Source organism: Leptosomus discolor, chromosome 1 (assembly GCF_034619465.1).
Source record: "Leptosomus discolor isolate bLepDis1 chromosome 1, bLepDis1.hap2, whole genome shotgun sequence".
NCBI classification, from domain to species: Eukaryota; Metazoa; Chordata; class Aves; order Leptosomiformes; family Leptosomidae; genus Leptosomus; species Leptosomus discolor.
The window spans coordinates 157,039,657-157,065,523 of NC_141391.1; the positions used below are offsets into that span (position 1 = coordinate 157,039,657).

The 25,867-nt window shown below is 36.3% G+C and overlaps 1 protein-coding gene across 1 annotated transcript; it reads right to left on the bottom strand.

The window, feature by feature from the left end:
• On the bottom strand, nucleotides 1-24,234 carry NUP37 (nucleoporin 37). The gene is made up of 9 exons (XM_009951899.2): nucleotides 24,079-24,234; nucleotides 21,733-21,857; nucleotides 20,645-20,717; nucleotides 14,138-14,232; nucleotides 4,457-4,547; nucleotides 2,456-2,637; nucleotides 1,874-1,924; nucleotides 985-1,078; nucleotides 1-144 (listed from the first exon to the last, which is right to left on the bottom strand). Exons 1-9 carry the CDS (start codon nucleotides 24,232-24,234, stop codon nucleotides 31-33), a joined length of 981 nt encoding a protein of 326 aa, XP_009950201.2. The 3' UTR covers nucleotides 1-30.
• Between the last annotated feature and the right edge of the window lie 1,633 nt (nucleotides 24,235-25,867).

Below are 25,867 nucleotides of genomic sequence, written 5' to 3' on the forward strand. Positions count from 1 at the left end.
AAAGTTTCATATTGAAGGCAAACGCTTATTTTACATTTCAGTTACCCAGAAGAAAATTTTATGATCTCCTCCGACTGCACATAATGGAAGAGTTCTATGCCATGTCAAACCAGATCCCACAGCTGCAGTGCCAGTAAGAATGGGCTTTGGAAAAAAAAAGAAAAAGAAAAAAGAAAGTGAACTATCAATACAACTTGTCATATAAATGATTTCTATACCACATACACTAAGTTGCATAGACAAAAAAAACCCGTAGATTTAGTTCTCCTTAACAAATACAGTTAAAATACAACAGAAATCCAACTGAAAAATCTGATTATCTGCTACTTAGTTCCAGTAGTTAGTTACTACATTTAAGTAAGATACAGCAAAAATATTCCATGATAACAAATTCCTTCAACTATTTGCATTATTATTATTAACATTATTATTTTAAAGGCATACTTTCAAACTTAGAAACCTTTTTTTAATGAAACTACTTCCTGTTATTTAGGTGTACTCACAAGCAGTATGTTTGGAGGCAATATTTTTACTGTAAGCATTACAAATGTATACTAACTCCAGCAAAACCAAAATATTTCCTATGCTTTGTGTTCATTGTCTCTGGATATATTTTCATTAATGATTTACAATATAATTAGTTCAAACCTATAAAATACACAACCAGCTGTCTTTAGCCTCTTTAGAATTAGAAATACTGAAAAATTTATTAAATAGGTTAAATGTGTTTTTCTTCCCCTTAGCACCAATAAGGCAAAGCAAAATAAAACATATAGATCAAGCAGTTTTTAAAATAGCAGCTTAAGCGTGGTGTGATTTTTTTTTTCCTTAGTATGGATGACTCAAAACAAAATAAAACAGGTAGACTAAGCAGCATGTCTGGATTGTTTGGGCTAGTTTTTAATTGTAGCTTTTAACTATTTATGGCCCTGATTTGAAGAGAACAGATGCAATTCCAGTCAAAAGCTGAACTCAAAATTTTACCTGGGGATGTCCTAAATGATGAACAAGCAGTTGAGTAGTGGTCTTTCCTGGATATCCAGTGGTTGCAAACAGATTTTCATTGACTCGCGACCACCTATGAATAACGTGAACGTACTTTTCAAATATCCCTATCAGGCTATCAGAAGTGCACACAAAGTGGAGTTCTCTCCCTTGTGCTTAACTGCGTGAATCTGTCAGATGTTCCACTAACACCAGAGAAATAAATTCAGAGAAATGGCTTGTAAATGATTCATCACTGTCCTGGTTTGGCTGGGACAGAACCCTAGGCCAGCCATGCTAGGCAGGCCATTAGCAGTTTCAAGTCAGCCAGGGCAGCTGACCTGAGTTAGCTATAGGTGTAGCTCATACCATAATGTCACAGTCATTATAAGGAGGGAAGGTTTACTGAGGAAAGGGAGCTCCTGTGGGATTCCTCCTGCTTCTCCCTGGTCCCCTGTCAGTTGTGACTACTGAATATTCATTTGACCGAGTATAACTTTGTATACCTTTGTTGGTATTAGTGTTGTTTCATTAAATCTGTTTTCACTTCAACCCATGGATCTCCTCTCCTTTTCCCAATTCCGTTTCCTGGCTGGTGAGGGATTGTCAGGTGATAGAGCAAGTGTTACAGTTTAGCCCCAGATACAGGGTAAACATAGACAACCACCCACAGCTCTGTATGCATGTTGTCATAGAACAGAAAGAAATCATGGGACTGTTACACCTATATACTAAATGTAGGTCATTCACAAATTTCACGAAGTTTATAGACCAGGCACCCCTAAAAATTGTTTAAGTGCGACACAAGCAGGTCCCTAAACTCACAACTGCTTGCATATACCTAAGATTTATATAGACAAGAACCAATGAATAGAGACAACGCTCATACCTGAATAATCTGGCTCGATCAATATGGACGGGTCTCTTTTCCTGTGGGTAACTAAAACACACAGTTCAGGTAAAAAACAGTTGCAAACAGCTACAGCTCATACTGTAAGTATCATAAAGCATGTATCATTTAAACAGTGAAGGCGACACATTGGCTACTCTCTGTGAAGAATCTGAGGGAAAACCAGAGCATTTCTGCAGATTATATCTCAATCTGGAGCAGAAAAACTGAAGTAGACATCCTATTTACTATGGTTCAATAATTATCTATTTATGACTTGGAATGAAATTTTAACAAACACACAAAACTTACAGCAAGAGGTAAACAGTAGTGAGATGCTGTCTCAAATGGATAAAAAGACAATGTTATTTTTAACAGGTAAATACTGACAGATAAAGACGAAACAAAGAATACCAGGGAATGATCTGTCTCAATTTCATAATTCCTGATGCATGTTCATTTACTTAATGATTAGGTGATATAATACATAATGCATTTAGGTGCTATATTAGAAAAGTAGTCACATCCTTCATGTAGTGCTTAAGAAGAGAATGAAGAAACCTATCTCACGTATAAAAATACCTGGAGCGAGTGATGTCCCAGATTAGCCAATCACTTCCAGCAACTGCTCCGATTTTAAGAGTATTTTTTAAACACCAGTCTGCTGACATCAGCGGCGTTTGTTCACACTCTAGGGAGAGAATGGCCTGCTGTGTAACTAGATCATAGAATCGTATTGTTCCATTCTTCTCTGCTACCATCAGCTATTAAGAGAAATTAATAGAAAGTTGCAAACTTAACATGTAATGATCTTAGTATCTTTTCTATTCTATAGCAAACCTAGCATACTTTCAAGTACATATTCATAATATTAAAATAGGTACAATTTTCTGCTTTGTACAGAAAACATTCTCCTGAACACTCTTCCACCAATAAATAAAAAGCACTTTAATCTATACTACTGCCATGTTGTTATACATAATGATTACATTATTTTATCTATATCTTTAGATATCTAGGTATATAATTTTGGTGCTTAGAAGCACCATTCTTAACCACCAATGCACTGCGCTTTTAAAATTGTAAAGCAAAAAGTTAATTCTTTTAAAATTAAAAAGTTCCTGTTCTGAGTATAAAGAACTGACTGACAAACATTGTGCTGTACAAGGGAAACAACACTATTAATCAGTGTAACTGTAGAATCTGCATTGACACTGATTTTATAGAACAGGTTTTATATAATATCTCTTCATCCTGTAACAGTTTACAACAGATTTTATCTAAACTTTTTTCTATTAAAGTAATATATTCAAGCAGTTGTTTATTAAGTATTGTAGAAAAAGCTTCCTGATTAAATGATGAAAGAAATTTTCTCCATGAGATGATGATTCTCAAGACAGTCTTGAACAATAATTAAGGAAGGCAAAGATGCAGTAAAACCAGCACTCCAATAACATCCAAGTTTGTTTGGAAAAAGAGAGCTGTCACCAAAACACGCTCTTCTGCCAACTAAAGGCCAGGGTGCAGTAAGAACTTTGACCTGCAATAAGCTTTTCAACAACCATCACGTCTGTCAAGTTTTACTAGCTTTCTTCTTAAAAAAAAAAATTAAAAAAAATCCTGTGCCTACTCTTTGATAAGGGTCAAAGAAAAGGCAAGCTAATATGTAAGACTGGTATAACATTGCAATATTTTTGGGCAAATCTAGTAATTTTGTTGTGCTAACAAAGATGCCCAGTAGCAAACAGTAGCAAACACATTCACTTGTGATACCACCTGAATCAACAGTTTTCCTAGTTTTCTTAGTAAGGACCGGATATTGATATTGGTGGAGAGCATGATGAGAATAGAGATCCTTCTTCCCTATTGCTATGTAAATATTTTGACACCTTATTTCATTGCTTTTTCTCTGTTTTAAGTGTGCGTTTTTGTGGTAATCTGAACAACTATTTGTAGCTGCTTCAGGCAGTTAATTGATTGTCATAACAGGAATAATAAATCCAAGATTGCAAGGACTGGACCGTTAATGAAGCTAAATATTTTGGTATAGATCAGCTGATTAATCCTCCCCAGTACAATAAACAGATAAGTATAAAATCACAGTTTATTGATTCATTTTGATTTTTCAGCACATATTTCATATATTCCAAGCGAGAACAACAACCAAAAAAATCCCTTGCTAACTTCAAACAGATACTTTTCAAAACTTGGCATGCTTTGCAAGAGTCTATGTTATTGGTGAACTGTGTTACCATGACTGAGAAAAACTTGAACTTTTCTCTCTCTGGCAACTGTAAGTTAATATGCAATCATCAGAAGAGTTATCAACAACTATTGATGTATGTAATCAAGAAGGAATATTTCTGATGGGAGGAGTGAGGCACTGAGGGTAAAATGATGACAATGGGAATGAGAATTCATTTACAGTGACTTCACATTAGCAGATCCAACCAATATCCAGTTACAATGTACTCTAGCTCCCAAAAGTCAAATCTTACTACAGCATCAAAAATTCATAGTTTAGATAAGTCCACCTTCCTGTTATTTTAAAGGTGGTGAGAGTGAAGAGCTGGAAAACACAACCTTAAAAGCCTCTTCAGGATGCCAGCAAACACTCATTCCAGGAGAACGTAAAACAAAATGGGCCTTCTCATTTCCTTCCAAATCCCAGACCCTAAAGCAGAAAAACCAAAACAAAACCAAAAAAAAAGCAAAATATTAAACTATTTATTGCCATTTGACTGCAAATACATTAACTTTCAGTGCTTCAACACATTCACAAAGGAAGTGACCAAATGAAAGTGTTGGTGCTTTACCACTTCAAGAAGAGTGTAAAAGTGGTCAGTGCTGAAGATAATGTTTTTTAACATTGATGAACAAGACAGAGCCTCTGTTTAAAAGGGCAATATCCAAATAATTTGATAAGTTTAGTTGTCTAGACATGAAATCTAGATGATACATTTCCACTTTATTAATAAGTCAACTCTACAGCCTTTGTACTATACGATAAATAACAGTGAGACAATACAAAGCAGGAAGGTCAGTGTTGGTCTAACTGATAAAAGCCACCTAGAGTGAAGTACCAAGCAACTTAAATCACTCACACCACCATGTAAAGGATAAGACTGTGCACTAAAGTATTTTGCCTGTCTAATAGATGAATTTCCATTGAGACAAGATTGAGTAATGGAAATATAAGAAACTAAGAATGAAGCTAAGGCAAACAAAGGGATCTACAGCAGAGATAACACTAGCTCACAAAGGGTCTTGGGCAAGCTTTCAACAAATAAATCACATGTGCCAGTTTAATCTTTTCCTTTAGAAGCACCTACAGTACATATCAAGCAGTTAAAAAAATACTTAAAAAATCATCAATATTTGGTCAATACGGATTGACAAGGAAGCATATGCTTAAACACCAAAACTAGGTTACGTGATGAGTGAGTTTTCTTTGGATGTATTCGATATGAGCGTTAATGAACCATGAAGCTACTTCATTTATACAACGCAACAAAACCAAACCTGAGAATATTTTACCTCATGGCCACTGCTCAGCTGCCTCCTTTCCTACATAATCAGCAGCTCAGTTGTACAACAAAGACATTACAGCTGTGAACATCAGTCTGAACCACAAGGCTGCAAATTATTTATATGCATTTGCATGCTGAAACATACATATATACCCTTCCTCCCTGACACGCAAAACCTTAGAAACAGCCAACTTTTAAAGTAGTGTTCTGCCCAGTCTTTTGAGTTAAATGAGTGGCTACGTACTATTATTGTTTATTCTAGAGGATTTTTGCTGACTTCCTCTAGACTTTTTCAGTTTATATCTCACCAGGGTGCTTAGAGCCTTATATTTAAGAGATTTCAAAAAACTCTTAAATAATACATCATAAGTCTAGACAAAATATATGAGAATAAAGTAAATATATTTAATGAACACTGGTGTTTTCTTATGCCAAACCACAACAGATCAAATATTTGTTCTCCCTGTAGAAAACACAGGGTCTCTAATCTTGAAGAATCAGTGTCCTTATTAAAAAAAGTCAAAACAAAAACCTGACAACTGTTTAAAAAATGAAATATCTACTTGATTAGGTAATTTAGAAACATACAATACTTTCTTCTACTGCCAAAAATTTTGCCTTGTAGATTTGTCCAAGTCAAATCAACACTTTCCATGTGTATTTACTGTGCAGGGAGAAAATTATGATATAACAGAAGACGGTGAATCATTTTGGCCAAAGGAGCATGCCATCATGTTTCCTTCCCTGAAGTGAGTGAGATTATTAGGTGTTGACACAGAAATTTATGCTTTCTACCTCCCTAACTTTGTTATTTATAAAATGCCAAACTTGTATATCTTTCTTTGCAAGAATGGTAAGATTGTTAGTAACAAACAGTATGGGGGGGGGAAGGATAAATGCCACTCTTATATTTCCTTCTTTCTGTACTGATTACAGAGATGGTACCATTTAATTTTGCAAAAAGCCCCAGCAAACCAGGCAATACATATCAAAATAGATCCTTGTCTGAATGCATCAAGTCCATGCTGGTATGAAAGTTTACAATCACATATGTGTTCATTTAACTCTTTTCAATATTTCTTTGTGACTAACCCAAGTGAAAAATGTTCAAAGACCAAAGATTTAGCCAAACTGCATTTCAGTTACTCAATTACTCAGTAATCATAACCAAATCAGCTACAGATGCTAAACCCCCCTCTAGTTTTGTCCACATTCCTATCATATAAATCAATCCAAAAAGACTGAGCATTTTGTCTCCCATTCAAAGCCCTTGAAAGTTTACTAATATTACCATGATTTTATACCAAAGCAAACGAGTGTCTTTTCGCCAAATATCCTTATTTTTTGTAACCCTGCAGTACGTTGCCCTCTTCTCCTCCTCCTCACAACCACTGTTGTATAGACTTGTTATTTGGCTTGTATTTTTTTTGATATTTAAAAAAGCTTCCACAATAAATTTGAAGGAGAAAAGTTTGAATAACCACAGTTGAAATAAGGGCCGAAGTTTGAATAATGGAAAGCCGCAAAAATAATCTGCTCAGTAAATTAATTAATTTTTAAGTAACTAAGGACTGAGAAATGATACACTGCAGTGCTCACAAAATTTAAAGTAACACAAAATACAGACAGTTGCAAATGCTGTTAAAGAAAATTCTTGACATATTAGTACATTTCTCTTGTCACACATATCCTATGATTAAACAAACAAGTGACAACTGCAGTTATTTCAAAGCACAAAGATACTCAAACTACATTGGAACAACTATATTGTATGCTGCATGCATGAATATGGATAATGGCATGCTGCATGTGTGCAGTAATTTTATCATACAACGGACTTTTATTAAAGTTGGTGAAGCATTCATTAGAACAGCTGAAAACCTGTCTTGTAGCAATGGAGATTTTCCTTATTTTATATTCTAACTTTCTGAATTCTGAGTAATTCTAACTAGAGAGCAAAACCAAATCCTAACTGAATAAAAATCATCATTTGCAACAGTAAAAGAACAAAACCATATTGCAGCCTTCAGGCATTGCTCAAATCCCCAGAAGATGGAAGCAAAAAAGGGAATTATTTCAACATAAGATTTCCAATAGTTTTAGTGAGTGGGGTGGGGGCTAGAACAAACCTTGAAATCTGATACCACTCCTGACCACAAAGCGTGATCAACTGTACTTGAACCATTACTCAGAGAGTACTGTCTGACCTACTTTTGAAAATGCCCAACGTGTTTTTGTTGTGGCTTTTTTTTTTTTTTTAATAATACCTAATTACACCTTGATGATGTTTCTTTATATCTCCATCAGACATATTCCATGTGTGAGGAAAATCCTATCATCCCTGAATTGGGTTGGACTAGATGATTCCTTCCAACCCAACCCATTCTATCATTCTATGCAAGGCCTAGAGGACTATGGAGAAGGGAGAGATTCCTGTTACAGAAATTACACAACAGAGGGAAAGAGCAAAGTTATTCCTCACTGAGCACAAGGAGTGAGGAGAAGAAGATCTCAGAAAAGGAAAGTGGGAAGTGCAGAGATTAGTTAACACTGTGGAGAATACAACCAACACTGGCTTTATCTCAGGTCTTCTGCCAACTCCATGAGGAGGTAGTTATCAAAGATCTGAAGAGGCTACTGGGCAGGAAAGAACAGAAGGCTAAAGTGGAACTGTAGATATCCCCTCTAGCTGATCAGAAGAAAAGAAAGGTGTAACATTCAAGATAATTTCTGGTCTTTTATTTTATTTTACTGACGAAATAAAAGAACCTTAGTTTTAATAAATCAGATAATGCACTACCCAACTAACAGTTCACTGCTGCAGAATCTGGAGCAGAATCAGGTAGCAGGACTCCCTATTCAGAATACTGTCCAAAACAAGCCACAAAAGTGGTTGCACAGGGAGAAAGGGAAAATTCATCTGTGCTGCCTAGTGCTAGTCCACTAGGCCCAGCCATCTTAAACCACCTCCTGACTCAGCATACAGGTTCCTATATTTGTGCCTGTAGAGTATTTCCTTCACTTATTTTTGATCCATGAAATAAAAGCCTTTTCATAGTATTTACACATTTACTCTCTTTCAGAAAGTTGACCCATGTTCACCATTTTCTTTTGTTGGTCAAAGGAAATATCAATGTTATTAAAGAATTAGTAATTAGAATCTTTCAGATTTTGGCATTAAAATCCATGTTACCTCTAGCTTCTTGTAGCAGCGACTTGGACATGCAAGCATTGATCTATTTTTCACTGGTAACTGGGAGATGCCATTCTGATTATCCCCTGCAATGTTGGTAGAAGGAGGGGACGCAGGAAACTGCGCATGTACTGTCTCAAGGGTCTCAACTGACTGTTCTTCGCTAATATGCATTTCAGAACATGCACACTCACATTCCAAGAAATACACAATACTACTACTACTGAAATACTCTTAAAGTCATCTAAAGCAAAGCCAGAGACTAAGCAGTATTTTTGCAAAAATGTGAAGCTTCAGTTGTATCCTTTCAACCAAAGAAAAATTAGCTGTTAGAGTTATCAGCTTATTGTTTCCAATGTAGATGTAAAACTAAATGCTTCTGTGGTATGACTGTTACTGAGAAGCTCAACTACAGTTTCGCCAATGACTTTCTAAAATACAAGGTAACTGCTAAACAAATCTAATGCAATGAGTTCTATTTAAAACAATTTATAGGCTAGACTATGTTCTAGGACAGTGTGACCCTTAACATAAGTCATAATGCGTCACACAGGAATTAGCTACCATTTCATCTACATATTTTGAAGACTTCCTAACTAAAGGCTTATTCATCCACACTTAAGACCAGACTGAAATAACGTTCCAAACATTTGATTTGGAAAGAGATTTTTTTATTTTTTTATTTTTTTTTTAAGCTGACTGGATACTGTAACAGGAGACGAATTAGTACTCGCATAGTGATTGTGAAGTACAACAGAAGCTGTTGGTTAATACTTGCATTGTGGCTATAAAGTATAACAGAAATTGTGTACAATTACATCTGGGGGACATACAGGGATGTATGCGAAAAGTGTGCAAAGACCGGATTCTTAAAAATAACCCAAGACTCTCCTTTATTTTCATCAATTATAATGCATAACTAGCTTGATAATTGTAATCAGCATACCTCTGAAAGGATAAATATTTTGGTATGACATTTCTTATATGAAGAGACACTGGGGAATTCTATGAGACAAACAGATGAAGATAGAACATGAAATAAGAAACCTTTTTTAAAAATCTTGGCAAAAATTTGTAATTGAGTGCATGAGAAATGGGAAGATATAAATAAAATACAATTTTGGAGGCAGGAATAAGTGAGAAAGGCAACTTTTCAATATATCCAAAGACTGAAATATTTATTGAATAAAAAAAAGTAAGACTCAAGTGCAACAAGTGCTGGCACACATTAAAAAAACACAAGATAAAAAGAACTAAACAGGAGTTACCATTGTCTGTCCTTCATATGTCTAGAGAAAGACCTACACAAAATAACTAAGACATAACAGTACCATGTAAAATACACTACAGATTAAAACCCCCTAAAAACCGATGAAACACTACAATAAATTTTGAGACTCTAGTTAATTTAATTTCTAGTGATATTAAACCTTTTCCCCAAATCTGTATCCTGGGAGCAAAACTAACCTTCTGATGGACTGGCTTTGTGGTATGTGCAGCAGAGAAGGCTGAACTTGACAGTGACTGATAAACATATTCACAAAGTCCTTCTCTATGAAGCAACGTGAGCCATGGCATAAGTGACTGAACAGAACTCAGAAAGGAAACAAAGAGTAAGTACGTTCACAGATAAAGTGGACGACAAGTCAACTGTACGTTCTTTTATATTACACACAAAAAAGAGAGGGCGGAGATGTAGTTTGAGGAATAATAAAAAAAAAAAAAAGAAAAACAGGGAGGGAGAGAGAGGGATGAATGAGCCCTTTTCAGCTTTTTTAAATACAAGCCAATCCAGCACTTGATGACCATAAGAAATTGCCATACTGCCATTATTAAGGGCCTGACACTGTCAGTAATCTTTCAGTTCAGTATGAGGATGGAGTATGAACTGGTTGTCCATCAGACTGAATTAACCTTTTAACAGTCAGAGGTTAATTTTTAGCATGCATATGAGACTACTAGGTTTTACCAGGATGGTATTTTGCATGAAATAATTCAAGAACATCAGATAGTGTCAAAAACTACCAAAACCGAGGGGTGTCTCTTAAGCTCGTGCTGTTTTCCAAACATTTCCTATGATCTTTTTGCAGAGGCTTCATTAAGTATCAGAACAAAATGATTTGTACATCTGAATCCCTGCAGCCTCCTGTATTGTGTTTCCAAATCATAACGAAAAAGCCAGCGATAATTTCTTTTTTGTTTTTAAGAGTGGTGCACAGGGAGTTGCACATACAGTTCTCATTAGCAAAGTGGGACGCACACATTCCTACACTTAATGCAAATGTTCAAAGAAGTGTATAATCCCTTATAATTTTAAGGAATTAAATGAAATACTCCTTAAAGTTATCATAAAAGATTTTTTCTTATTCTTCTCGTCCAAGAAATGGACAAGCAAATTACTTTAATTACACATAAATATACAGAATTTTGAAACTGAGATATGAAAGGTAGATCACAAAGAAAAAAGAACTATATTTGAAAAAACCCAAATCGATTAAATCCAAGACGTAATTTATTTTTCTTTTCTGCCATGACTAAGTTTGGCTTTCAGTAGAAATGTATAAATAACCTAAATTTAATTTTTTTTAATGTATACACAAGATCTTTTTTTTACTTCAATTGTACACAATTGTACACAAATTGTTAACACACATGACTTACAAATAAAACTAAGTCAATTTTTTGTTTAATATAGCAGTAGTTATTTTAGCTATTTCCTCTGCCAGTCTTCTACCATTTTCTTTACAATTTTGCAATCCAATTTAAAAAATAATTTTATTTTATTTTTCTATTTTTTAAGAAAGAGTAAAGCAATTATGAAGTGTAAGACAGTGAAATACAGCAAAATTTGAAAATTACACTATCCTGACAAAGACATAGATTAACTATATGCTTATGAACAGCTCCATCTGTCTTGGAACATAGCCGTCCTTGGGACAAAATGAAGGAAGTAATATACGACATTTAGGACCCAGGATTTGAATTTTTCAATCCACTGCGCAGATGTAACTTTTAGCTACGGGAATTTTAATCTTTATTATAAATACAGTTGTGAGTAACTGCAACATGGTAGGGTTTAAGTCTTCCAAAAGTGTCTTCTTTCAGAAAAGCAATTCTTTTTAAGGTTATATTAGTTTTGAGATTCTCAATGCAATGAAATGCGATATTATTAAAGCATACAGCTTATTTACACACCAACACCTCTTCACTTGTCTATGAATGCACATAACACTTGTGTTCACAGCTACATAACACAGATGGCTACTGCAATTGTTTTTATGCAAGAATATTTTTAATTCAGTTCTACTTCACTGCTGGAAAAAAGTCTTGTGTTGTGAGACCGACAAAGCCAACAAAGACTACGTGCAAGAAACAACAAGAATTCCTGAATGACATAGGAGCAATTTGAAGGTAAGAACATTGAATATAAGTGTCTGACTTACACTGTCTCCCAACCAAAATGACTGAACCCAGCTCTGAGATGTCACTGTTGCAGCAGCTTGTGGCAAGATTGTTTAGTGCATATAAACGGAAAATTTGAGTTCCTTAGAAATCTCTGCTGAAGTCACTACTGAGTGAAAACCAGGGAAGATCTAAACGTGTTTGTATATACTCTGTACATAGCGAGACATCGTATTAAAACCTTATTAAAAGTGGAACTCTATCAGAACAGTACCCAAACACTCAAAACTTCATGTTCTTGTACTAATTGTTCTAGAACTTTATTCCAAAGGTATTAACAGATGATGTACCCTGAGAATAATTTCAGGATAGAAACTCAGTGCAGACAGAAGAATTATTCCTCTTCTTACATTACTGCTGAAGCAAATTACACAGTAAGGAAGGAATGATTTTGGTAAGTCCCAAGGAATGCATTTTCCATTAGTTTTGAAAGTGTAACCTTTAAATTCAATAAAAAAGTCTTCATGCTCCACATGCATGAATGGAAAAAATAAGAACTCAAGTAGCCAAAAAAAATCCTACTTATTTCCCATGGCTTTTAACCAAAGACTTTATGGTTTACTGCATAAAATGTCTTTCTGGGTTACTAAGTTGAAATCTTGATAGTATACATTAATTATCTCATTTTTATTTCCTTTTAATTTAGTATCAGTTAGACTACTGGTTTTAAAACAATTCTCTTTCATCCCAGGAACACTGAGCATTTCATAAAATAAACAAAAAAAGGCCATATATTCAACCAACTCTATGCTGAATAAGCCCAATATTAGTTTAGATTTAATGAAGAAATCAAGGATAGGAAATAAATCAGAACAAGCTATGAAGAGGTCATACATTTCTACTATTCATTCCTAACGATTTTGTTGGAAATATGGACAGGGTATCTATGGAAAATCTGCCTACTGGTCAAAGTAGTATTTCTGAGTTCCCTAGGGGTGTTACATCACAGACTTTTTAGATTTTCTATCTATGAAGGACAGAGTAGCTCAACTAAAACTACTAAACTGTGATTTATACCAGTTGATGATCTACCCTTTACAAAACCTCATACACAGTAATCATTCTAAGAGCTATTCCCTTCTCTCTTTGCAGGTAGAAGATAGCTTAAGCGAAAAATTACTTTTTCCCCTGAGTACTACCTGGTCACTTATATAGGAACTGATATGGTGGTAACTTCAAAGAGTGAAAATATAATTCATCTAGTTAGAGAAAAAACTAAAACAGTTCCTTAACTGAGGCAAGTTTTGAATTATCACAGCTATGACAAAGGAAAGTCAAAGATGATGATTTCTCAAGTCTCTTGCTGCTACTGCAATGACTTGCAAAGCCTGCACAGCTGCCCTCCTGATCTCTCCAACTGTGAGCTGCATTGGAGGGATAAGAATAGCAGCTTTATCAATTCATGTGCACTACTAGAAGAGGAGGATGGGGCACCTTTTGACAAGGAAAAACTCCTGTACTAGAAAACTTAAATCAGTGTTTTTCAGAGTATTTAGCCATGTTTCCCTTTACTTTGAGTTACAAATAACTAAATCCATGGGTTCGAAGCATCTATAATCATGGTATTATGAGCTGCCAGTACCACTGTATGAGTATGGTACTGTCCTTAGGCTATGTAATCCCATCTCCTGGTAAGTTTAGGTCAGCTGACAAGTTCACATACATATACTGATTTTAAACATGACTCATCTGAAGACAGAATGCAGAAAGGGTCTGTACAGTTCAGTGCTGAGCTATGCCTGTCTTCTCTCTCTCTCTCCTATTCTCATGCCTTTTATTCCTGTCCCAGCAGGAGAAATGATAGCATATGTAACTCCAAGACAGAAGTGTTTTCTTCACATTGTATCTAATTCAAAATGTTGCTTTGAAAAAAAATCACCAAACCACAAGTCACAACAAAAAGCAAGTCCACAACCTAGTTAACAAGCCTAGTCCACTTGTTGTCTTGTTAGTGGGCTATGAAGGACCATTAAAAATAAAGAAAGAAATGCTTGTTTATTTAAGCATGCATATAAAGCATACATGCACAGAAAAAGCCAACCACTACTATTTCAGTAAGGTTTCAAAGAAAAAGCATACCTGCAGGTGTGATCATCACTTACACTTGCAACTTCTTGACCTTCTTTGGGAGCAAATACCAGATCGTTAATGTAATCTGAGTGGCCATCAAATGTCTGTCAACCAGAAAAAAGAAATACTTATACCTTAGAGCTGACTGTTCCATCAGTCCACAATGCACTTAACAGACCCACTAAAGGAAAGATGTATGAGTGTTAAGATAAAGCTATAATTTTACATGGAAGGTAAAAAAAGTATTTATCAGTAACTGGAGTTCTTTAAAATATCTAAGTCATGTGTAGATTCATACTGTAGGTGAAAAGACGCCTCACTATTCCTGACCACAGAGGTCAGTTTGATGCTCTTGCTTGACAGAGATCAGTGAATCACACCAGAACATTTTTTCCTCCTTTCAAACACTGAATTTTGAAGGCAGAAGACACTAAATCTCAGAAAGAGGAGAATGAGCAAGAAGTGAAGAACTTGAAGAACTCTGATTACTGGTAAATAACTCTTGTCTCTAAATAGTAGTTTTTACCAGGCGTTCCTGCAAGCAGCAAGAGAGTTTTTTTCTGAAGGTGCAATAAACCAGCCACTTTTCAGCATATACCCTTTTCCAAGCAGTCAGCACACAAATTGCCTAAGAGGATATGTACACTAAAGATGGCAGACAAAAAGGCTACCTTTAGAAAAAACAGTGAAAAAACTCTCAGTGACAGAAGGTGAAACAGAAGACAATGCACACCGAAGACTTTATGAAAACCAAAAATTAGGAACAACAGCACAAGCAAAACCACGCAAGCCATACAACACCTTCGCAATCAAGCACAACTTCAATTCAGCATTTGAGAAGAACAGACACAGTGCTTTGTGCTCTCTGCTTTATATGCTGTTGTGCTGAAGAGGAAAGAAAATGAGGTACAGTGCACACTCTTCTTTTATTGTGAATTAATATATCATCTGTTCTCAAATAATAGGATATGAACTCTCATGGTGTAATGTACATGTCAGCTGTCAATCAAAAGCAAATATTTACAGTTGTATCAGAAAGCATGAAGTCATTCACGGGGTTGTTCAGGCTGGAGAAGTGAAGGGTCCAGGAAGACCTTATAGCAGACTTTCAGTACTTAGAGGGGGTATACAGGAAAGGTGGGGAGGGACTCTTGATCAGGGAGGGTAGTGATAGATTGAAAAAGGGTAGATTTAGATTAGATACAAGGAAGAAGCTCTTCATTGTGAGAGTGGTGAGACACTGGCACAGGTTGCCCAGAGCAGCTGTGGCTGCCCCCTCCCTGGCAGTGTTCAAGGCCAGGCTGGATGGGGCTTTGAGCAACCTGGTCTGGTGGGAGGTGTCCCTGCCCAGGGCAGGGGGGTTGGAACTAGATGGTCTTTAAGGTCCCTTCCAACCCAAACCATTCTATGATTCTATGATTTCAAAGGGAACCTTGATACTGTGCAAATGTTCTTGTCTGAAGCTTCTTAATCATGACATTTTTATTTCAAAGTACTGAGAATAATTTATCTGTAACAAAAAACAACTTAGCAGCATAGCTTTTCTAAATAAAAGCAAAATCCCAGTTTTAGTAAAAATTAAAAGTTAGATGTATTTCAGAGGCTTTTCAGCTATCTTGGCCATAATATCAAGAGGTTTTTTTTTTTCTTCTCCATTCTCAATAAGTGTTTTATACTTATCTACAGACATCACTAATCTTTTGAGGTTTACAATATCCTCAAAAAACTAACTTAAAGAACTTATACACATTTAGCACTAAGCAAGTGTGCAAAAGTCATCTCATTTGGAGTCCAGTCAAAGTTTAAGTACATTCAGATTCATTTACATGAGGGCTAGGTATGAATAAATCACCTCTAGTCTCAGTAGAAAATCTGTAGCTAGTTAAGATACCAGTTTGTTCCATTTGAGGATTTACCATACTTTCTCTCATTAACTTAACATTTTGACAGAAATCTCACGTAAAATTTTAAGTCAGGCAAATGTTCATGTGTAGATGCTGTATCCATTACTGTTCCATCCTCTTCAGTCCCACTAAGTCTCAAGGCATAGCTGCTCTTGTTTTGCCCAGTAAGGTATCATAAAAAGGAGACGAAAATATCCTCTGGATAACAGCATGACACAGAGATTGCAGAGGAAAACAAGGTCAAAGGAAAACAACCAGTTCCACAGCTTTCTGAAAGGAAAACACACTGTCTGTTCTCTTAAGTGTAGCTATTCTGAGGAACAAATGCAGAACTGATAAAAAAAATATATCTCTCAAGCATTCACAATAACTAAATCCCCCTCTCTAAAAATTTTATGAATGCCTCATCAATTCAATACAGAAACATTTTCAGCAGCCAACTTAATTTTTTCAAATAGCTCATAATTTTATTAAAGCCTAGTGGATTATACTAGAAATAAAACATCCTGAGATGATGCTAAACTATTTAGACAGAAATGCCAAGTCTTTTGAAAATTTTCAGCATTCTGAATTCAAATATCCTGCCTCATTTTACTTCCACAGTTCTGATGAAATATGCTTTTTATTAAACAAAATTTGAAGCAGGAGAAGGAAGCCACAACTCATTTCCAAATGAAAACCTCAAAAGAAGAAAAAGATTTCACAAAGATCCATCAGTCATATTTTACCTTTTGTTTGTTGTTCTGGGCTTGATCCAACCCATAAATTTTGGATTGGTCGAATTGACAAAGTAATGGAAAACTCAGCATGCTTCAAGTTCCTTGTTGATAATTACATCAAGACAGTTTTTCCACTGGGAAAACAGAGTAAGATTACTCCGTCTACCCCTCGAGAAGTAACCCATACTAACTGTTTACTATAAAAGACAAAATGTTTAGGGATTACATTTTGACTGCAATCACATACTTCCTTCAGCTTTGTTTACACATTTTGCACCTCTCCTGAAAATCCCACGTGTAATGTGTGCACCGTAAAATGGATCAAAGTCTTCCATGTGTTCACTGTGAGCTCAACCTCAGGTTTACAAAACAGCTCTTTTGAGGTACTAGTTGACTAAGAAACCACTGTATCAAACTTTATTGAAAGCCAGCTCAGCATAGCTCACCAAGTATTTACGAACATCGGAGATTTTGCAGACTTTAAATCAGAGTTAGGTGTTACTTTTTCTTGACAACAAGTATATAGGATGATGGTCACCCAGGTATAAGAAATTAAGACGATTACCCAAAGTATTTTCTACACTGTTGGTCAAAAAGCTGAGAAGATAATCTCAAAGACAACATTCTTATCCGTATAAACACACTAGTCCACGTTCTTCCTTTTTCCTCACTCTTATGTAAAAATATATATTTTTAGGTGTTTTCTGATTATTTTTAACATTAGACCAAGTCTGATCCAGTAACAATATAGATTTTTACTTTTTCCTCAGTCTCTGAACATCCTTAATGAAGTTCTTAGACTGTTAATTCCAGTGATGGAAGTGGCATAAACAAAGCTAATAGCTTTACTGTTAAATTCAAGCCAACACTTCTCATTTGCATTGCATAAGCACCAAACAATCTTTAGTCTTCTGTACTGTCAAAAGTGAAGAGGCATCCATGATGTCTCCAGCTGACAAAAATCCAATTCTCTGATCCTTCTGTCTACATCAGACACTGGAGGATCTTATTCATATCAGCTGGAGTTGAATAATTACGATATTGTAATTGCTTGTTTCCTCCTGGGACAAAATAACTTTTATGCTTCTAGTTCTTACAGCTGTTTGGCTGTTCAGCCTAAATTCCACGTTCTAATGCCCAACTGTTGTATTAATGGTCTGTGGCCTCTATACTCAACTACCTATCAAAAAAATTATTCAGATGTGTTATGTAATAAACACAGTTTTGCAGTAGAAGTTTATAACTGCACGTCAGAGCATTTTGTGTAGGAAGAAGTCCTAAGGGTAGATGAATCAGTTCTCCAATGAACCGTTTTGTATGAAAAATAATCGCTACCTTAATGGAAATGTAAATGTGGCATTTCAAATTTATTTCTAGGCATCCAGTCAAAGCTACTATGTAATAAATTCCCCTAAATTAGAAATGCATGTTTTAAAGTGTCATTTGTGTTGGTCAGGTACCAGAAAAAAAATCTTGTCAAAGCTGGGAAAACAGTAACACATCACAGAACTTCTATTTTGAAAAAACAGCACTCAGCAGACTGTGCTACCGAGTCGCCCCCTTTGCTTCTCTGGTTGTAATATAGATCACGTATTGAAGCTAGAAAAGAATCATCTCATTTGGTACATCCAAAATTATTGTTATTTTAAAAGTGTGTGGTTTGTAGTCTCATTCTAATTCAGTAATAAACAGCTTACTAGAATTCTTCATTAGAATAAACTTGCTTATTTGAACTTGCAGGTTAAAAGTTTAAGCTCATGAATTATCAAAGGTGTGTTTGTGTGAAGTTATAATACTGATTGTTTCTCTGGAAGCAATTAGTTCCTAATGAGCAAAATGGCAGATCCCACTGGTAATTCCTAGTCTTAAGTCTGGGCTGTATCCTGCATCAATGTGGAACATCTGAAAGCTGGTGTAGACACGAAGCCTACGCTGGAAGGTACAGAAGAGTACCTTTCGCTAAGGACCACATGATGTAGGGACAGGAAGAGGTATGAAAGTTATGAACTTTCACAATTGTCATATTCAATTTTTGGTAAAACCACATAAAATTGTTGATCACTAATTAACCCCCAATAAAAATAATTAACAACTTTCATATTTATTAAACATGTGGGAAAAAAACCCACTCATCCATGATTTGAACCAGTGTCCACTGAAGTCAAGAGACTTCCCATTGATTTTAACAGACGGTCCATCTGGTCCCTCGTTAATCCAAAATAAATAAAATTAGAATTTAGATGCTGAATTTAGCTGAACAGAGCCTGCAATACAAGGTTCATCCATATGTTTGATTATTTCCACTTATTAACCATCCATCATCTACACTGTTGTTAATGATTTCATCCATTCTATTTCTTCTGCATGCTTACAAACAGTTCTATAAGTTTCTCAAATTGCAATAGACATACATAATTAATAAGTAACTTTATATTCCTCTCAAGAGTTAAAAGATTTAATTCACAACTTGACATTAAAGCCTGTTGTCTGCAATGTCATAAAACTGGCAAATACTATATAAATACATAATAAGGAACTTTATTATCTAAATCCAATAGAAATGACAGACATCAACTCACAAGCAAACTGCATTAAGAACTTCTAGAAATACTTTGTCAGAAGTGCCACCCAAGTTGATTGATTGTAACTATGTCAGTTATCCCACTGCCTGGGTGACAAAGACATATAAGATGACCAAACGTGAAAGAAGGAAATTAAGGGTATGTGCATGTACTAAGTAACATAAAAAGTATTTTCTTTAAAGAAAAGACATTCTGTTTTTAGTAACATCCATCTTTACTTCTTTGCCATGCCTTTATTCATTCCATTATCAGTATGGCCACATAAGTGACATCTGCAATTCACTTAGTTTCTGTATGACAAATATCAGTCTTACTAATACAAATTACCAAACCATCAATGAAAGTCTTATTTTCTCCTTTATACACAGCTCTCACCAAAAGAGGCATTATCATATTCCAAAGCACTAAACCAGAAGGAACCCTCTCCCCTGATTTTTTAGGATTAACTAGCCTTGCTTATTCTTAGCCGAGACCTCAACAAAACAAATTCAAACTGGTTAGCACAAACATCTAACTAATATTAGGACTTGGATGTTGTTTCAAAGGCAGAATTTTGAAGAACATGTATCCATCCAAGTGACACAGGAATTGACATGTCTTGCAAACAAAAGACAACTCTAGAAAACCAATCTTCAGCTTATAAAGTGAAGACAGTATTTAGACGTGGCCTCTTTTATATCACTGGTTCAAGAACACTACCGTCTACACTGAAAGAAGGGGAAGTGAAATTGTATTTGAAGCAGACATTTACTTTGTTTCCATCTTAGAAATAAACAAGTGACAACCTATGGCACCTGCCTGCAGTTACATACTAAATTCAGTATTCTCTTTAAATTTTCTACTGTTTGAAAGAGGCGAATTGCAACTTCCAGTTCCCCATGAAAGAGTAATTACTAAACTTGCTTTTCTTAGAGAGGATTCCAATAACCAATACCACATAAAATTTTACAGGTCTATATAAAGGAAGCTTACCCAACATGGTACTTGAAACTCACTTGTAGGGCATTTTGTTTATGAGTATATTTTAGATGATCCATAAACCTCTACTTGCTTTTCTTCAATTTGGTTAAATTGTTAGCTAAATACTCTTAAATCAAAAGATCTGTAGCTGATAATTACAGTTATTCCCACTTTAAAGACAGAAAGATATATACAATACAATTATTTTCGCTCGAGATGACGGGTATAGGATCTGTCAGTTCAGTGCTCTAACTCATACAGTACATTAAGCAAAATGGAGCAGAAGGGCAGTTAAAGATTAGACTTCACTAAAGACTAAATTTTTCTAAAAATCAGCTTAGCTGCCCTTACCTTAAATTCATTCTTGTCCTGCAGGTCTGAAGTAAATAGCCTTAACTTCCTATCAGAAGCCGCAGTACAGAACCTACACCCAACAGACAAAGAACAGCCCTTCAGTCAATTAACACTGCAACAGCTGACTTTGTATCAGTTGACCTTCAGTTTAACTCCGCAAAGTGACATGCAAAGGAAAATTCAGATTTTGAAAAACCCAAAAGCTTCTATCTTAACTTTTCTGCTTTGGCGACAAGCAGAGTTATAATCAGAACTTATCTCTAAAATAGTGTGTTTCAAGTGCCGAGAATACTTTTTCATGGAAAAAAATGCAAAACATTTTACAGAGCTAAATCTGAATCAACTATCGATTACCTGAAATCTCCCTCATAACTGCCATTGAAACTTCTCTTGGAAGAAGTTAAGTGGTAGAGCACAAAAAGAACCGTTATTATCCGTGTTTTAAATTACTGAAACATAAATTCATAAAACCAATTTCTAACATATTTTAAACAAAAGACTACAAAAATGTAGCAGTAATCAAACATCATAATTTTGAAAATGCTTACAAGCTATTGAGAACATTTTAATTCTTAAGTACATATTTAATAGTTAACTTACTTTCTAGATTTACACCTATAGATTTACACCTCATGAATAGCATCTGGCCTACTTCTGAACACAGCCCCATACTACGCAGACCATTACAAACAGCTCTATAAGCAGGCCATTACAATAGTCTCATCCTTAGTAAATTTCTTTAAAAAATTACTTCTTCACAGATGTACAAAGAAAGAACTAACTAGATTTTAGGTCCATTAAAATAATGAATAAGGGAAAAAAAAAAAGGTATTTACTGATAGTTCACCGGGGGGGAGGGGCAAGGGCATAAAAGGTAGAACAAAGAAAAAAAACCCAAAACAAACCAAAACAAAAAAAGAATGACTCTAAGAATGAAAATGTTGTTCTGCTGAAATGTTCAGAGACTTTGTCAGTGATATCTAGAGTTAGATTTCACCCATAAGCCTTAAACTTAGTCCAATATTAAGGAATTAGGGAAAACAGATAAGAGATACAGATTCATTGTAATAATTTATTACAAATACCGTATCTGGGGAGGTAGAGCATCAAGTCTAGTTTCTGGGCTCCATGCTATGGCATCAACTCGGATTCCATGATGAAACGTTCTCAGTGTCTTATATTGCATGCCTTCCACTTCTGCATCCTCCTCCTATAGAAATACCATAGTTAGCTAATCCGGAACATCTTGATGACTTCTAACAACTCAGACTGCTATAAAATTGAAAGGCTTTCAAAATTACATGTATCTGGGATCTTTGTAACACCCTCAAAGTGAAAACCTGGAACATAAAGAAAGTATTAACTTCAAATACGTAAGTGTTTAAAAATACATTAAATGATTGCCGTCTCAAGCCAGAGGCCAATGCAGAGCACAGAAATCAGACCTGAGCTACAAAGATGCCAAGCTCACTCTGTACAAGCTGTATCTTCACAGATACAGCTAAAGCCACTTATAACAGCATGTAAGAACACACTGCAATGAGAAGAAACAATGGGAACAAAAGCAAGCCATCTTCTCTCCAAGTTGTTTTTACACTATGGAAAAATGCTAGCACTTCCACAACAACAATCTCCAAACAGCAGGAGCTAGAAAGGTACCCTCTGTCATCCAACATGACCTAAATTACTAACTTGTCTAAGCTTCTCACTGGTGAGCACAGTGGATGGTGGGAAAGGTGAAACAAGAGTTGGGGTTGCGGACTCAGTCAATCAGTTGACCTCTAAAAAAACTTTAAAAACTCTTCAGAACATCTCATGGAGCAGCTCAAAGGATACATTTACAAATTTTTCTCTATATGATGATTCTGTTTTAAGGTAAGGAACCTCTCTCTATGCTTGCTGCATAATGTAGAGGCTAGGAAGAACCTAGCAGAGGAAGCATGAAATTATCCAGATTCTTTCAATGCTTCTTGAAGCACGGAACAACAACAGGATTTTCTTCTCCTACTTTGAAACACTCAGTGATTCCACATGTGGAAGGGAAGGGAGGATATGAAAATTATAGAAAAACTACCTCATACCAGTGGTTGTCAAAATTTTAATTAGTTTCTTTTCAAGGGCTACACCAGCAACGAGATAGAGTACAGATGACAATAGGTTTTTGTGGTCAGCACAAGGTGCTTTTCAGAAAATCTCCAACAGTAAGACTTTGGGGAATAATAATAATAAAAAGACCAGTTATGCTGTTATTCATATTAGATAAAGTACAAAAATAACACTGTATAATCGAGAAGCAAGTTGAAGAAAAAAAGTTTAAAAGTAGATTCCTAAGATAACAGTTGTCTCCTGTTGATTTTCAAGCATCTAGGCAAAAAAAACCCCAAATTAAAAAAATATCTTATACAGTATTAAAATATACAGTACACAGTATTTTACATTTAAAAAATTTTCAGAATATAATGACTCTAAATAATTTCAAGGTAAGAAAATATATTTATTTTTTCTAACAGTCTGTGAGAGAGATCCAATAAAAACAACTGGGAAAGCAAAAAAAAAAAAAAAGTAATTATTTCTATAGTCCTTCCTTAAAAGAAATGTCTATAAAATTAACACAGATACTTTAGTTGTAATGTGAAAGTAGATGTAATCTTTGCTGTTTTGCAGGCTAGCTGAAAGCTTTAGAAGATAATTTAATCTAAAGAGCAAATGTACATAGAACAAATTATAACTGCGCAAAAAAAGAACAAATTACCCTGAGATGATAAAGAACAACGTACAGCAAATATTAAGTCACATATTTCCAAAGTTGTGCACTTGAGTTCTCAGGTAGCAGTCACCGACATTAGCAAGAGATACTAAAATGGGATTGCTCTTCCAGTAGACTGCTCCTGTTTTCTTTGCAGTCTACTCAGGGAGCGCAGCGACAGGACAAGAGGTAATGGTTTTAAACCGACAGAAGGTAGGTCTGGATTAGCTATTAGGAAGAAATTCTTCACTGTGAGGGTGGTGAGGCACTGGCACAGGTTGCCCAGAGCAGCTGTGGCTGCCCCCTCCCTGGCAGTGTCCAAGGCCAGGCTGGATGGGGCTTTGAGCAACCTGGTCTAGTGGGAGGCGTCCCTGACCATGGCAGGGGGGTTGGAACTATATGATCTTTAAGGTCCCTTCCAACCCAAAACAATCTGTGGTTCTATGACTCTGTTCAAAAGGAACTTTATACCAGCAGGATAGTAATTTATAACAATGTGTATTTTTTTTTTTTTTTTTTTTTTTCTTGAAGAACAAATATCCCAGACTTGTTAAAGTAAAACCCTCCCCTGATTACACGGGAAAGGGAGGAAACAGGAAAGTGACCAGGGTTTTTGTCCAGTAGAGGTATTGGCAAAGTAAGTCTCAGGAAGCAAGTAATAAAATCAACAATAAGACAAACTAACCTGAAATCTGCAAGTCCCAACAACTACGTAATTATTGCCACCATATGCAATGAGGGAACATGTGTCTCCACTATCAAATGGATTGAATTTTACCACGTGCACATAATCTTCACAGTCCACGGTGTAAGCAGTGTTTCTGGTAGAATCTTGCTTCATTTTCTGTGGACTAAGTCAAGGTATCACGGAAGTAATGTCTTCTCCAGGATGAAAATCTACATTCCTACATAGAAAGTTTTAAAAAGCACACATTACTCGTTTGCATGAAGAAAAAACGTAAAAGGTATTTGTGGCACAACAAATCAAAATTTCCTGTAACATCATATTTAAGAACACAAAAGCTGCATTCAAGCTCGTTATTTTTAAGTGTAGCATGTAGTTTCATCAATCAAAAGATTAACTAACCTAACCAACATACATTCAAAACCTTTTCTGCAGACTTCAGCAATAACTGCAGATTTTGTGCTACTGTTGGCAACCCAACCCCATGAGATGAAACTAAGTAACTGCACACACAGGAAGTGTCACATACAGAATTTTTAAATTTTCACTCAAATGACAAGAAATTATATATTACTACCTTCAAATTCTCTTTACGTGTGTACCTCTTTAATGAATGTATACGTCTAGCTAAAAGCAGAGTTAATCAAAGCTGCAAAATTGTAAATGACAATACTGTCTGGCATAACATTTAAACATGGTTTCACGACTTAAGCTACCCCAACTGTGGACAGAGCACCCGCATCTCTGTGTACCAAAGAACTTGTACGTTACTGTATTCAACTTATTTTCCAGAAAATCAGGTTCCTGTGCTAGAACACAAGAGGCCAAGAACACAACTGATTTCAGAATCACTCCTTTTAGTTCCAGTACAGATTTCAGTCTTGTTGGGAAATCAGAGCTTTAATTACACACTTTAAATCTCAGAGCTTTGACAGGTTTTCCTGTGTTAACAACCTGAAGGTCTCAGCATCCAAGACTGAATATTTTGCTTGGGAGCCACCCAGGTTTGACACGGGCATCACTGAGATACAAAGAGGCTCTCCATAGTTGCAATGTTTATTTATTAATTAATATGACATACCATCACATTAACATAATACTTTAGCCCTAAAACTTGCATAGCTATGCTCATAAGGCCAAATGCAAATTTTAACTCTATCCGTAGTTGTCTTCTTTTAAGGCTTCCCACGAACACAGGCCATCAGATTAGCTTTAAGTGAAAACACCAAGATGCTATTAGCTCCGTTCCTTCGGCAAACACAATTCGGGCGACTGAGCCGCGTGTGCGCCCGTTACCTGCTCCCCTCCCCAACCTCCTGCTCCCTCCTTTCCCCTTCAGGGCCCAGCTGCCTCTCCCGAGCGAGGCTGCCAGAGGCTGTGCCGGTCCCACGGCGCTACCGCTGTCCCCAGGCAAGGGCGAGGGCCCGGGGCCTAGGTCTGAGCAGGCAAAGCCCCGCGTTCCCCCTCACCCTGGGACGGGACGCCCCCCTACCCCCACCTCACACGCACCTCTGCGGCCCCAAACCACCCACCGGCACCGCCTCTCCCGCCAACAGCCGGCAGCACCTCCCGCCCCCGGAGCAGCAAACTTGTGCTTCCGGGTCAGCGGTTCCCGCTCGCTAATTGGGCAGCTGCCGAGGGTTTAAATTTAAACCGCCGGCGGGGGCAGTTACGCATCGTAGCGGCTTCATCCCCCCGCGCCCGCTGGCAGCTCCGCTGGCGAAGCAGAGGCGCTTCAGCCGGCTCTGTGTGCGTGTCTCTCCCTGTGTGCGTGTCTCTCCCTGTGTGC

Bases quoted from the DNA above. Each gene is read 5' to 3' on its own strand.
- NUP37 (XM_009951899.2), bottom strand. From the start codon at position 24,234: ATGAAGCAAGATTCTACCAGAAACACTGCTTACACCGTGGACTGTGAA. The intron at 20,718-21,732 runs GTATTTGTAATA...TGTTGGGTGTAG, and splicing joins GCTCTACCTCCCCAGATACG to GTTCTGTACTGCGGCTTCTG. The intron at 2,638-4,456 runs GTTGTGTTTTCC...TTCTCTTAATAG, and splicing joins ATCCTGAAGAGGCTTTTAAG to CTGATGGTAGCAGAGAAGAA.